Source organism: Salmo salar, chromosome ssa03, assembly GCF_905237065.1.
Source record: "Salmo salar chromosome ssa03, Ssal_v3.1, whole genome shotgun sequence".
Taxonomy (NCBI): Eukaryota; Metazoa; Chordata; class Actinopteri; order Salmoniformes; family Salmonidae; genus Salmo; species Salmo salar.
In genome coordinates this window covers 53,403,967-53,416,735 of record NC_059444.1, presented here as the reverse complement: position 1 = coordinate 53,416,735, position 12,769 = coordinate 53,403,967, and the positions used below count along the sequence as shown (strand labels likewise).

Below are 12,769 nucleotides of genomic sequence, written 5' to 3'. Positions count from 1 at the left end.
ATTATTATAGGTAAATATTACAGAAAAGGGTAAACACAACACTGGACTGAACCCCCTAATTGTCAAACTAATATTAATCTACAACAATATAGAAGATACATAACTAGAGGTTATGCAATATGGGTGTATATTCACTGCATGCTTCTTAGGTGTGTAATTGACATGACCAAGGAGCTAGTGAAATGAGACAGTTTGAAAAATGTATGTAAAAGCGTGTGAGATGAAAATTAACAAACCAAAGGGTGAGCAATATTGAAGGGTAATCAGTGGACATTCTGAATCTTGTTTGAGTCAAGTAGGTCACATGACCAAGGAGCTATTGAAATTAGAAAGTTTGAAAAATGTATGTAAAAACGTGTGAGATGAATATGAACAAACTAAAGGGTGTGCAATATAGAAGGGTAGACAGTGGACATTCTGAACCTTGTTTGAGTCAAGTAGGTCACATGACCAAGGAGCTATTGAAATTCGAATGTAAAACAAGTTTGTACTTTGTACAAAATGCTGCTCACATTTCCACATATTTATTAGCTTTCGAAAGTGAATTAATGTCCAAATTGTAAAAATGTTGTGTGCAATGTTTCCAACATCATGCCACTTATTTGGAGTCTGTGGCTCAAGTGGTTTGAAAGCTATTGAGGTTTGAAAGCGCGAATATCCAATTTGAAACTGTCTTTACCTCGGTATTATTTCAAGGCTATAGCCTACAAACAAATACATTCTGAAGCATTTGCAAGTGCGATACAATAGGCTGGTAGGGACATAAAGCGTGCAGCATTTATAGCATTGTATTCTATAAATTGCGCATATAGGCTGTGACTTAGAATTAAATACAAATTAAACAAAAAATGTCTTATTAGTGCCTTTGAATTCATTTTTAGAAACACGAGTTTGGCCAGTCTGTGGCTTCAACTCTCCACACTTGCAGAGCCACTGGGGATACTAAACACCCTTTTTGGCCACTCTTGCCAGGCTGGGCAAAGATGCAAAGTTGTTTATCTTTTATTTTTCTATTGGTAGGCCTAAAGATTGTTATGCAAAATAACCCAATCAAAACGGAACGCTCCTTGAAAGTGGGAATATGCCAGGCCTATAGATAATAGAACGAAACATTTAAGAGATCTGATTTTTTTGTTGATAGAACCTTTGCTACAATGACACACTTCGTTATCTACCCACCTCATTCCTTTCTTTTAGCATGTGCACATAGTAAGTACACGTCATACTTTTGTGATAAGTGTCTTTTCAGATTCCACTATGATTATTTAGTTGTTGATGTTTCATGTAGCCAGTGTAACTGCCATATCCCGCGCGTAGAACACTGATATCCGGTCTGTAACCTAACAGTTTAGCACCATACCAGCAGGTGGCATCCAAGCCTCACACATAACAGTGGACACTATCACCGCACTCCCGCTCTTGCGCTTGGTCATCATCTTTGTAAGTCTCCTTGATTTAGCGCCTGTGTGTTTTATTAGTTTCTTTATGAAAATATTTAGCGAACTCCATGACAGTATCCAAAGCAATTGGCTATTAGCAGCACACAAGTAGACTACCAATGAATGCTGGAGCTGGCATGCCATGAGCTCCTGAAGTGAGCGCTACTTGGAGCGGGCGAAACTGCCGACTCTACAGCCTTTGAGAATCTCGCTCCACGCTCCAGTGAAATTGGACACGCTCAGCTCCTCGCCCTACTCCAGCTCCGCTCCACTCACATACTCTGCATTGCACGCAAGAAATATGGGACCAAATACTGTGTTTTTGAGACATGATGTGTGGGCATATAGGCAGACGTTGCAATTGGAGGATGCATTTTATGCACTTATTCTATAACGATGTTCAATCTGTCAGTGTAACCGACGTGAAATGGCTAGTTAGTTAGCGGTGGTGCGCGCTAATAGCGTTTCAATCGGTGACGTCACTCGCTCTGAGACTTGAAGTAGGGTTTCCCCTTGCGTTGCAAGGTCCGCCGCTTTTGTGGCGCGATGGGTAACGATGCTTCGTGGGGTGTCAGTTGTTGATGTGTGCAAGTGTCCCTGGTTCGAGCCCGGGTTGGGGCGAAGAGAGGGACGGAACCTACATTGTTACATCAGTACAAACTTTGATTGAGAAAGGATGATGTCATTGACTTTTTTTTTGCCCTCCCTCACCTAAAAAAAGAGCAGTAAGTACACCACTGCGCTTCGGCTATAGAAGGTGGTAGCGCAGCCTCTGAATGTCATAGAGACAAACCAAAGATCTCTTATATGCATCCGAGTCACGTCTTTCCCTGGCATTTTACAGCTTGTTTCTAGCATAAAGCATTGTGGTCTAAAGCCTCGTTATAGATTGTTTTATATAATCAGGTCCATTTAATTTGTATTAAAATCAATGATATCAGTAGCAAGCTTTGGACCCAAGAAGAGTAGCTGCTGCCTTAGAAAAAATAAAGAAAAAATACCTCAGACCCTCCATATCATCTTCAGCTCTCGCTCTCAAACTGAACAGGACATGAGTAGGCCTGGTCCGCGTGCACAGATTTGGCTTTTTTGTTGTTGAAATGGACTCGCCTCTTGAGGTGCCACCATACACAGCACAGTCATTGGTTAGGCAGCATAAAGCGGTTTACATCTGCAAGAGCAGGGCAGGCCAGAGTTCATGATTGGGAATGCCTATCCATTGCAGTGTGTAATGCAGTGTACACTCAGAAAAAAGATGCCAAGTAGAACCATACAGGGTTCTTCAGTTTGTCCCCATAGGGGAACCCTTCTATCTAGAACCCTCTATGTTTGGTTCTTGAAAGAACCCCCTGTATATGGTTTTACCTAGAACCCTCTATGAAGGGTTCTACCAATAATCATTTTATAATCTAAAGGTTCGTCCTACAACCATCTATGAAGGATTCTACAGAGGGAAGATTGAATATATAGATGACCTCAATCATTTAAACTGGAAAACTCATCTCAGTAACGGGTGGAATAAATCCAATTACTAACCAATTGGATTAGTTTAGAAAACTGTATGTTCTTTATCTTTGTGTAGCATAAAATTAATCAACGGATCAATGTACAGTACATGCAAAAACACAGATATTACAGTAAAACAAACAATTCAAAAAAATCTCCCTGAAAAAGAGCATGCTGGGAAATATTATATATGGTTCCATATAGAATCCTTCTTGCCTTCCAAAGAATCATCAAATAACCCTTTCTTCCAAAAATGGTTCATAGGATGTTAAAGGTTCTAGGTAGAACCCTTTGACTGATAAAGAATCCTTGTCTTCCAACTAGGGTTCTTCTGATCAAATTGGTTCTTGGTTGAACCTTATTCCTCAGTAAAGAACCCTTTTGGAACACTTTTTTCTAAGAGTGTACTTACTTGTGATCTGTATTTGAGATGTTTTCTTAGAACATGCCCCGAGTGGCAAAAAAGTGATGTAATAGTGGTCTTGTGTTGGGCACCACTGAATAATAACAAACAAATGATATTTTTATGGCTTTCAAATATGACTTCACTGTGTTTGTGAAAGGAGTGACTGAAAAAAAAAACACAACAACGCCTAACACCTTACCATTGTACTTGGCTTTCTTGCATTGACTCTTGCACTTGTCTTTTCTTCCAAGCACTGATTTAGCTGACAACTGCTTTTTATTTTTTTTAGGAACGTTTGACTTACTATGACTGTTATATGTGGTTGTTGTACCTTAAGGTTAATGTACTAACTGTAAGTCGCTCTGGATAACAAGGTTCTGCTAAATTACACAAATGTAAAATTTCATTTGTAATGTTCATTATAATCTCTCATGGACAGACTATGTAACAAATATGGTTTCTGACGCAATTACCCAAGATTTTATGTTCATTATAATCGTACTGTATTCACCACCACTCGAGTTTGACCAAAGAGCTGGAGAGGATTTGTTTGGCATATATTTAAGGAAACAAACTCAACACAGACAAAGTTTCAAATCATGTTCAACATTGAATGTAGTAGTTTATGAAAAGTAACTTCCCTTTTGACAAACAGATTTTAGTACAAATGTATCCCTGTCTACATCTACATTCACCCCACATCGTTAGAACATGTCAATATGTACAGAGTTCGAATTATGGGGCTGGGGGGTTGGGCAAGGCACCTCCCTAACAAACTGAACCCTGAAGAAGAATGAGCAAATTCTAAGATGTGTATACACATACAGTAATATGTGGCATATTGATTTTAGGATTATAATGCCACCAGATCAGAGACACATGTCTTAGTTAACATCTTTGTTGCCCCCAAACCACATTTTCTCAGATGTTCTCAGTCTACCATGCACCTCCCATTGGTCCTCCTCAAAGTGGTTATGCCAGACTCAGCAGTAGTGGAGGAGGATGTTTAGGAGGAGGTAGGACACACAGGCTCTCCCTCAACCATGTACCACACCTCGTTGTGCCTATTCAGAATCTTCATTGGGCTGTAGGACACACACACACACAAAATATTAAAGTATGTTTGAAAAAGTATTTTGGTGGAATTGGGTTAGATGTTGGATATGAGTATATAGAAGGATTTGTATCCGTGCTCTCACCTGTCATATCCCACAGCATAGTGGTAGTCTTTGTTGTAGGTGGCCTGGACTTTGTCTAGGTCCCTTTTCAGCAGCATGGAGTTTACACTGGATGTCAAAGACATCATCCATCCACCGTAGCTCCTCACGTACACGTTCATGTCTGGCGTCTCTGTAAAATACACCTGCACGGGGAAATCACAATGACATCCACATTGTTAACCAGCCGTCTTTAAAAAAACATGACATACTTGACATGGGTTCAAATGGTATTTGTGTTCTTTTTAATATTTGAACTGCGCTCGATTAAGCTTTTCTTGCACAATGGCACCAATAGAATAGTCCCAAAACTGCAAACCCCGCCCATCTGGCACTCTAGAAAAGCTGCATAAGGTGTAGGGTCTAGGGGTCTATTTGAGATTGGGTCTTACACTCTCATCAGTGGGTTGGGGAGGAGTCATCTGATAGTCAGACGGCAGGAGGAAGCTGAGGGTGAAGACAGACGACGCCCACATCTTCTTCTTCTCCTCAATTTTGACAGTCACCGGAGCTGTCATGTCAATGTTGACGCCTATAGGAAAAATGTGCATCCACACACACACAAATAGATGAATACGCACAAACACATGCACGCATGCACACATGCACGCACACACATACACACAAAAACACACACACCAGCCTCGTTGGATCCGGTGATGTATTTGAAGAGTCTCCCGAAGGCAGTGTACGTGGCCTTGTCCATGAAGTAGCATTCCTCGTCTGTCGACACCCATTTCACCGAGTCATAGTGGCGCACCTGTAACACAGACACAAACCTTCACTCAGAGTCCTGTGTTGGAGAGTGTATTGAGTTACGGATGTTGGATGCAGGGGGAGCAACTTTGGTGTCTAGGTCTAGTAGAAAGGGGTGGGAAGCCTGGTTTCTGGGGCTTGGGGACTTGTCAGGTGAATGGCACCTTGGTAGCAGAGTGGGAATTTGGGGAAGCTCCTGTTTTACGCATGCAGGTACAATTCGTCTGTTTTTAAAATGTTATGGAAAATGAAATTATTCTTATCATGTTGATAAATGATATTCTGATGAAAATGAAAATGTATTTCATCTGCAACCCTGACAGAAAGCTAAACAAGAAAAAAAAATGTGGTCACAAATAACACCCATGAGTCCGTTTTATGTGCCGTTCATTTGTGCTTCACAATGAACTCACCTCATAATCGTCATTCTTGCACACCAGATCATACAGCAGACATTCCCTTGACTCGGTACAGAAGCTAGACTCAGAGGAGTTCCTATAGGGATCAGTGGAAAACAAATAAATCATGGAAAATAGAAGTAAATATTGCACAACATCATTATTCAATATCATTATTCAATTATTCAAACATTCACTACACAAACAGCGTGGGATTTCTGAAACGTGTGGTTACGATGTGAGGAAAGTAATAACAGATGTGTATTATAACTTCTTTACCCAATTCTGGCTTCAGCAGTCAAGATGAGGAGCAAGCCAACAAACCCTGAAAAATAAACCCTGAAGTACACACAAACAGTCAGTGTCATCACATTAAAAACCTAAAGTACACACAAACAGTCAGTGTCATCACATTAAAAACCTAAAGTACACACAAACAGTCAGTGTCATCACACTAAAAACCTAAAGTACACACAAACAGTCAGTGTCATTATTAAAAGTACAAACCGCCAGTGACCACATCACATGAAAAATCTATTATTCAGACATCAATACTCACTATTGCAATATATTGTAATACTTTAAGACAGTTTCCAAATTATGTTACTACAACTTTCAATTTCTGTAGAAATCATTCTCCCTTTAATAATTAACACCATCACAAGTCAAATGAAACATATCAAAGCAATGAGACTATCATTTCTACTTACATTGTGCTGAGTGTGTCTTTTAAATCAGCTCAGTTCAGATGCATCCACTGGTCTGAGGGAAATGCTTGCAGAGAAACTATTTATACCAACTGAGGGTTATGAAAGAAATCCTGGACCCCTTCCCAAAACTTGCGAGACACACCCACTTCACTGCAGAATGGCCCGGGGGCCTCAACAAATATGTGCAATGGGCTTATTTAACCAGCTGAAGAGAAAACCAGGTGGTTTATAAATGTGTGTGCCAAGTTAGATAATGTGAGACGATCAGTCTTGATGTGTCTTTGAAAAAGAGTATAGGATAATGAGAAAGAGGCTGTGACTAGATCCGTCACTTGTAGTAGACTGTTATATATTTCTTTTTGATAAATAGAAAGTCTGTTTCGCAATAACAGCCTGGCTGCCACGTTTAGAGGAAATAAATAGCACTTGGATGTATGCAGTTTGTTCACTGAGCACTGCTGGGTCAACTTTACCAATCACTAGTGAGGAATGGAGTAAGAAGCCTTGTTTATAACTGCTGCTAACATGGACCCTTTGTCCTGATATGGTATCTGACGCAATTACCCAAGATTTTATGTTCATTATAATCATACTGTATTCACCACCACTCGAGTTTGACCAAAGAGCTGGAGAGGATTTGTTTGGGATATACAGTTGTCGTGTCTTTGGCTATGCCGGATTAAGTGATATGACATGCTAACCTATAAAATCCTTTCTCTGTAATTAATATTACCTGATTAAGCTAATCATGTAAATGTAATTAACTAGAAAGTCGGGGCACCACGGAAGAACGTTTATAGAGCCGTTATCTTCCGAATAAACTCTTAAAATACTTAGTCATATTTTACATCGATAGCAGTCAATATTAACCCTTATCTTATTTTCAGTCTCATAATGAAAGTTGTAAATTCTTGGCTATCTTCACAAACCCTGGCTAACAAGTTGAATCAGCAATACCAAATTGGATTTAATTATTTATTTACTAAATACCTAAACTAATCACACAGAATTACATATACATAGAATACAAATGATGTCATACAGAAAACGTCCTGGTGGACGGAACCTGTATGATGGCTGGTTACACAAAGGAAAGGGGGTTGGGCTTGAATGAAAGAGCGGGAAGATTTAGGAACAAAGAAACAGCAGCTATGCTATCGTAAATACATTATCTTATGCATTCTAAATTACCGGCCATTTGGAAAAGGAAAATGCAATAAATATTTACTCTGAGCTGCGCTTCGGTAGATTGGTCGTAGATGCTGGCCGGGTTGGCCAAGAGATCTTCCTGTCCTCGGAAGAATGTCTCTGGTGGTAAATTGGATACCTGGTGGTATCTTCGTCCGTCTGTTAGACTGGATCCGTCGTCCGTCCTTTCCTAGCCCCCGTCTACAGCGGCCGCTGCTAACTCAACGGCTAGGAAGTATCACTTCTGTAGTGAATAAGCTCAAAGTTCATACCATTCGCCACCAAAGCTCACGCCGAGGTTGGCTTAGTTCTGTACTTGACGTGTGTCCTTCTAACGTAGAGGCTGCAGACCTCACGTACTGGAACATGTGGTTATCTTTTCGTCAAAAGGCTTATATAGTGGAGAGGGGGAAGGATGTGTTTCATCGTTTATAACGCCTGTCTCTTCACAGGGGTGGGCCACTGATCAAGCAGGGCACTTTCCTTATGAAAACCCAATTCTCTCATTTGGAAGCTAAAATTACATTTAATCTCCTAACAAACAATTTCAATATCAAACATTTCAATTGCATAACAATTCCATGTTACTCTGATAACTAGAGGGTGTATACTTTCTCAGGTACAGTTTATGTCGTCCTGTCATCAGTCATAATGTCTCAGATGACAACCGAACTGACATCCATACTCATTACGTTCCCAAGCATATTTCCAACTGGTTTTATTACCAAAATATGGTTCCTTTTCCCCATTTGTTTGATGTTCCCAGACTCTCTATATTTAACACAGGCTATTCAAGTCCTTCAGTAGGGTCAGAAAGAGAGGGGAAGGGAGAAAGGTATTTATGGGGGGGTCATAAACCTTACCCACAGGCCAACGTCATGACACAGTTGAAGTCAGAAGTTTACATACACCTTAGCCAAATACATTTAAACTCAGTTGTTCACAATTCCTGACATTTAATCAGAGTAAAAATTCCCTGTCTTAGGTCAGTTAGGATCACCACTTTATTTTAAGAACGTGAAATGTCAGAATAATAGTAGAGAGAATGATTTATTTCAGCTTTTATTTCTTTCATCACATTCCCAGTGGGGCAGAAGTTTACATACAATCAATAAACTTGGTTGCATTGCCTTTAAATTATTTAATTTGGGTCAAACTTTTCGGGTAGACTTCCACAAGCTTCTCACAATAAGTTGGATGAATTTTGGCCCATTCCTCCGAACATAGCTGGTGTAACTGAGTCAGGTTTGTAGGCCTCCTTGCTCAAACACGCTTTTTCAGTTCTGCCCACAGATTATCTATAGGATTGAGGTCAGGGCTTTGTGATGGCCACTCCAATACCTTGACTTTGCTGTCCTTAAGCCATTTTGCCACAACTTTGGAAGTATGCTTGGGGTCATTGTCCATTTGGAGGACCCATTTGCGACCACGCTTTAACTTCCTGATTGATGTCTTGAAATGTTGCTTCAATATACCCACATCATTTTCCTGCCTCATTATGCCATCTATTTTGTGACATGCACCAGTCCCTCCTGCAGCAATGCACCCCCACAACATCATGTTGCCACCCCCGTGCTTCACGGTTGGGATGGTGTTCTTCGGCTTGCAAGCGTACCCCTTTTTCCTCCAAACATAATGATGGTCATTATGGCCAAACAGTTCTATTTCTGTTTTATCAGACCAGAGGACATTTCTCCAAAAAGTACGATCTTTGTCCCCATGTGCAGTTGCAAACCGTAGTCTGGCTATATTATGGTGGTTTTGGAGCAGTGGCTTCTTCCTTGCTAAGCGGCCTTTCAGGTTATGTCGATATAGGACTCGTTTTACTGTGGATATAGACACTTTTGTACCTGTTTCCTTCAGCATCTTCACAAGGTCCTTTGCTGTTGTTCTGGGATTGATTTGCACTTTTCGCACCAAAGTACGTTCATCTCTAGGAGACAGAATGCGTCTCCTTCCTGAGCGGTATGACGGCTGCGTGGTCCCATGGTGTTTATACTTGCATACTATTGTTTGTACAGATGAACGTGGTACCTTCAGGCATTTGGAAATTGCTCCCAAGGATGATCCAGACTTGTGGAGGTCTACAATTTTTTTGTTCTGCGGTCTTGGCTGATTTCTTTAGATTTTCCCATGATGTCACGCAAAGAGGCACTGAGTTTGAAGGTAGGCCTTGAAATACATCTATAGGTACACCTCCAATTAACTCAAATGATGTCAATTAACCTATCAGAAGCTTCTAAAGCCATGACATAATTTTCTGGAATTTTCCAAGCTGTTTAAAGGCACAGTCAACTTAGTGTATGTAAACTTCTGACCCACTGGAATTGTCATACAGTGAATTATAAGTGAAATAATCTGTCTGTAAACAATTGTTGGAAAAATTACTTGTGTCATGTACAAAGTAGATGTCCTCACCGACTTGCCAAAACTATAGTTTGTTAACAAGAAATTTGTGGAGTGGTTGAAAAACGAGTTTTAATGACTGCAACCTAAGTGTATGGAAACTTCCGACTTCAACTGTACAGTCGTTGCCAAAAGTTTTGAGAATGACACAAATATTAATTTTCACAAAGTCTCCTGCTTCAGTTTGTATGATGGATATTTGCATATACTCCAGAATGTTATGAAGAGTGATCAGATGAATTGCAATTAATTGCAAGTCCCTCTTTGCCATGAAAATGAACTGAATCCCCAAAAAACATTTCCACTGCATTTCAGCCCTGCCACAAAAGGACCAGCTGACATCATGTCAGTGATTCTCTCATTAACACAGGTGTGAGTGTTGACGAGGACAAGGCTGGAGATCACTCTGTCATGCTGATTGAGTTCAAATAACAGACCGGAAGCTTCCAAAGGAGGGTGGTGCTTGGAATCATTGTTCTTCCTCTGTCAACCATGGTTACCTACAAGGAAACACGTGCCGTCAACATTGCTTTGCACAAAATGGGCTTCACAGGCAAGGATAGTGCTGCCAATAAGATTGCACCTAAATCAACCATTTATCGGATCATCAAGAACTTCAAGGAGAGTGGTTCAATTGTTGTGAAGAAGGCTTCAGGGCTCCCAAGAAAGTCCAGCAAGCGCCAGGACTGTCTCCTAAAGTTGATTCAGCTGCGGGATCGGGGCACCACCAGTACAGAGCTTGCACAGGAATGGCAGCAGGCAGGTGTGAGTGCATCTGCACGCACAGTGAGGTGAAGACTTTTGGAGGATGACCTGGTGTCAAGAAGGGCAGCAAAGAAGCCACTTCTCTCCAGGAAAAACATCAGGGACAGACTGATATTCTGCAAAAGATACAGTGATTGGACTGCTGAGGACTGTGGTAAAGTCATTTTCTCTGATGAATCCCCTTTCCGATTGTTTGGGGCATCCGGAAAAAAGCTTGTCCGGAGAAGATAAGGTGAGCTCTACCATCAGTCCTGTGTCATGCCAACAGTAAAGCATCCTGAGACCATTCATGTTTGGGGTTGCTTCTCAGCCAAGGGAGTAGGCTCACTCACAATTTTGCCTAAGAACACAGCCATGAATAAAGAATGGTACCAACACATCCTCCGAGAGCAACTTCTCCCAACCATCCAGGAACAGTTTGGTGACGAGCAATGCCTTTTCCAGCATGATGGAGCACCTTGTTATAAGATAACTAAGTGGCTCGAGTAACAAAACATCGATATTTTGGGTCCATGGCCAGGAAACTCCCCAGACCTTAATCCCATTGAGAACTTGTGGTCAATCCTCAAGAGGCGGGTGGACAAACAAAACCCACAAATTCTGACAAACTCCAAGCATTGATTATGCAAGAATGAGCTGCCATCAGTCAGGATGTGGCCCAGAAGTTAATTGACAGCATGCCAGGGCGGATTGCAGAGGTCTTGAAAAAGATGAGTCAACACTGCAAAAATTGACTCTTTGCATCAACTTCATGTAATTGTCAATAAAAGCCTTTGACACTGAAATGCTTGTAATTATACTTCAGTATTCCATAGTAATATCTGACAAAAATATCTAAAGACACTGAAGCAGCAAACTTTGTGGAAATTAATATTTGTGTCATTCTCAAAACTTTTGGCCACGACTCTCCAAAGAGCTGGAGAGGATTTGTTTGGCATATATTTAAGGAAACAAACGCACAGACAAAGTTTCAAATCATGTTCAACATTGAATGTAGTAGTTTATGAATAGTAAGTTCCCTTTTGACAAACAGATTTTAGTACAAATGTATCCCTGTCTACATCTACATTCACCGCACATTGTTAGAACATGTCATGAGCAAATTCTAAGACATATGTATACACATACAGTAATATGTGGCATATTGATTTTGGATTATAGTGCCACCAGATCAGAGACACATATCTTAGTTAACATCTTTGTTGCCCCCAAACCACATTTTCTCAGATGTTCTCAGTCTACCATGCACCTCCCATTGGTCCTCCTCAAAGTGGTTATGCCAGACTCAGCAGTAGTGGAGGAGGATGTTTAGGAGGAGGTAGGGCACACAGGCTCTCCCTCAACCATGTACCACACCTCGTTGTGCCTATTCAGAATCTTCATTGGGCTGTAGGACACACACACACACACACACACAAAATATTAAAGTATGTTTGAAAAAGTATTTTGGTGGAATTGGGTTAGATGTTGGATATGAGTATATAGAATAATTTGTATCCGTGCTCTCACCTGTCATATCCCACAGCATAGTGGTAGTCTTTGTTGTAGGTGGCCTGGACTTTGTCTAGGTCCCTTTTCAGCAGCATGGAGTCATATTATTTTGTAAGAATAGCTGTCAAATTATTAGCATACAGGGAGGCACCAGCTAGTCTGGTCACAATGCGGACACAATGGACGGATAAGAGACACATTTTAATACAATTGGTAAGATCACGAAACTCACATGTCAGCGCAAACAAGGATTCAGTGTACTCCTACTGATGACCCTGTCGGTGGTGTTTCACCTATTAAAGTAAATATAATTACACTGCATTGGTATGATATTATTCTCTGATATTAAATCAATTAAAGACTTCATCAGTTTTCTTGATTATTTGTCTGGTCCAACCATCACCATCACTTCATTTTAACATGTTTATGTGTCATTACGTGTCAATGAGGGATCAATTGGTTAAAAAAAACGTCTTTAATGTGAAAT

The 12,769-nt window shown here is 40.6% G+C and overlaps 1 protein-coding gene across 1 annotated transcript; it reads right to left on the bottom strand.

The window, feature by feature from the left end:
• Positions 1-3,941: 3,941 nt before the first annotated feature.
• LOC106600932 (heme-binding protein 2) lies at positions 3,942-6,721 on the bottom strand. Its single transcript, XM_014192725.2, has 7 exons — positions 6,433-6,721; positions 6,002-6,061; positions 5,738-5,819; positions 5,208-5,328; positions 4,961-5,100; positions 4,551-4,714; positions 3,942-4,436 (listed from the first exon to the last, which is right to left on the bottom strand). Coding segments are annotated over exons 1-7 (648 nt in total). The 5' UTR covers positions 6,435-6,721; the 3' UTR covers positions 3,942-4,357.
• Between the last annotated feature and the right edge of the window lie 6,048 nt (positions 6,722-12,769).

Bases quoted from the DNA above. Each gene is read 5' to 3' on its own strand.
- LOC106600932 (XM_014192725.2), bottom strand. The intron at 5,101-5,207 runs GTGTGTGTGTTT...TTTTTCCTATAG, and splicing joins CACCGGATCCAACGAGGCTG to GCGTCAACATTGACATGACA. The intron at 4,437-4,550 runs GTGAGAGCACGG...TGTGTCCTACAG, and splicing joins TATGCTGTGGGATATGACAG to CCCAATGAAGATTCTGAATA.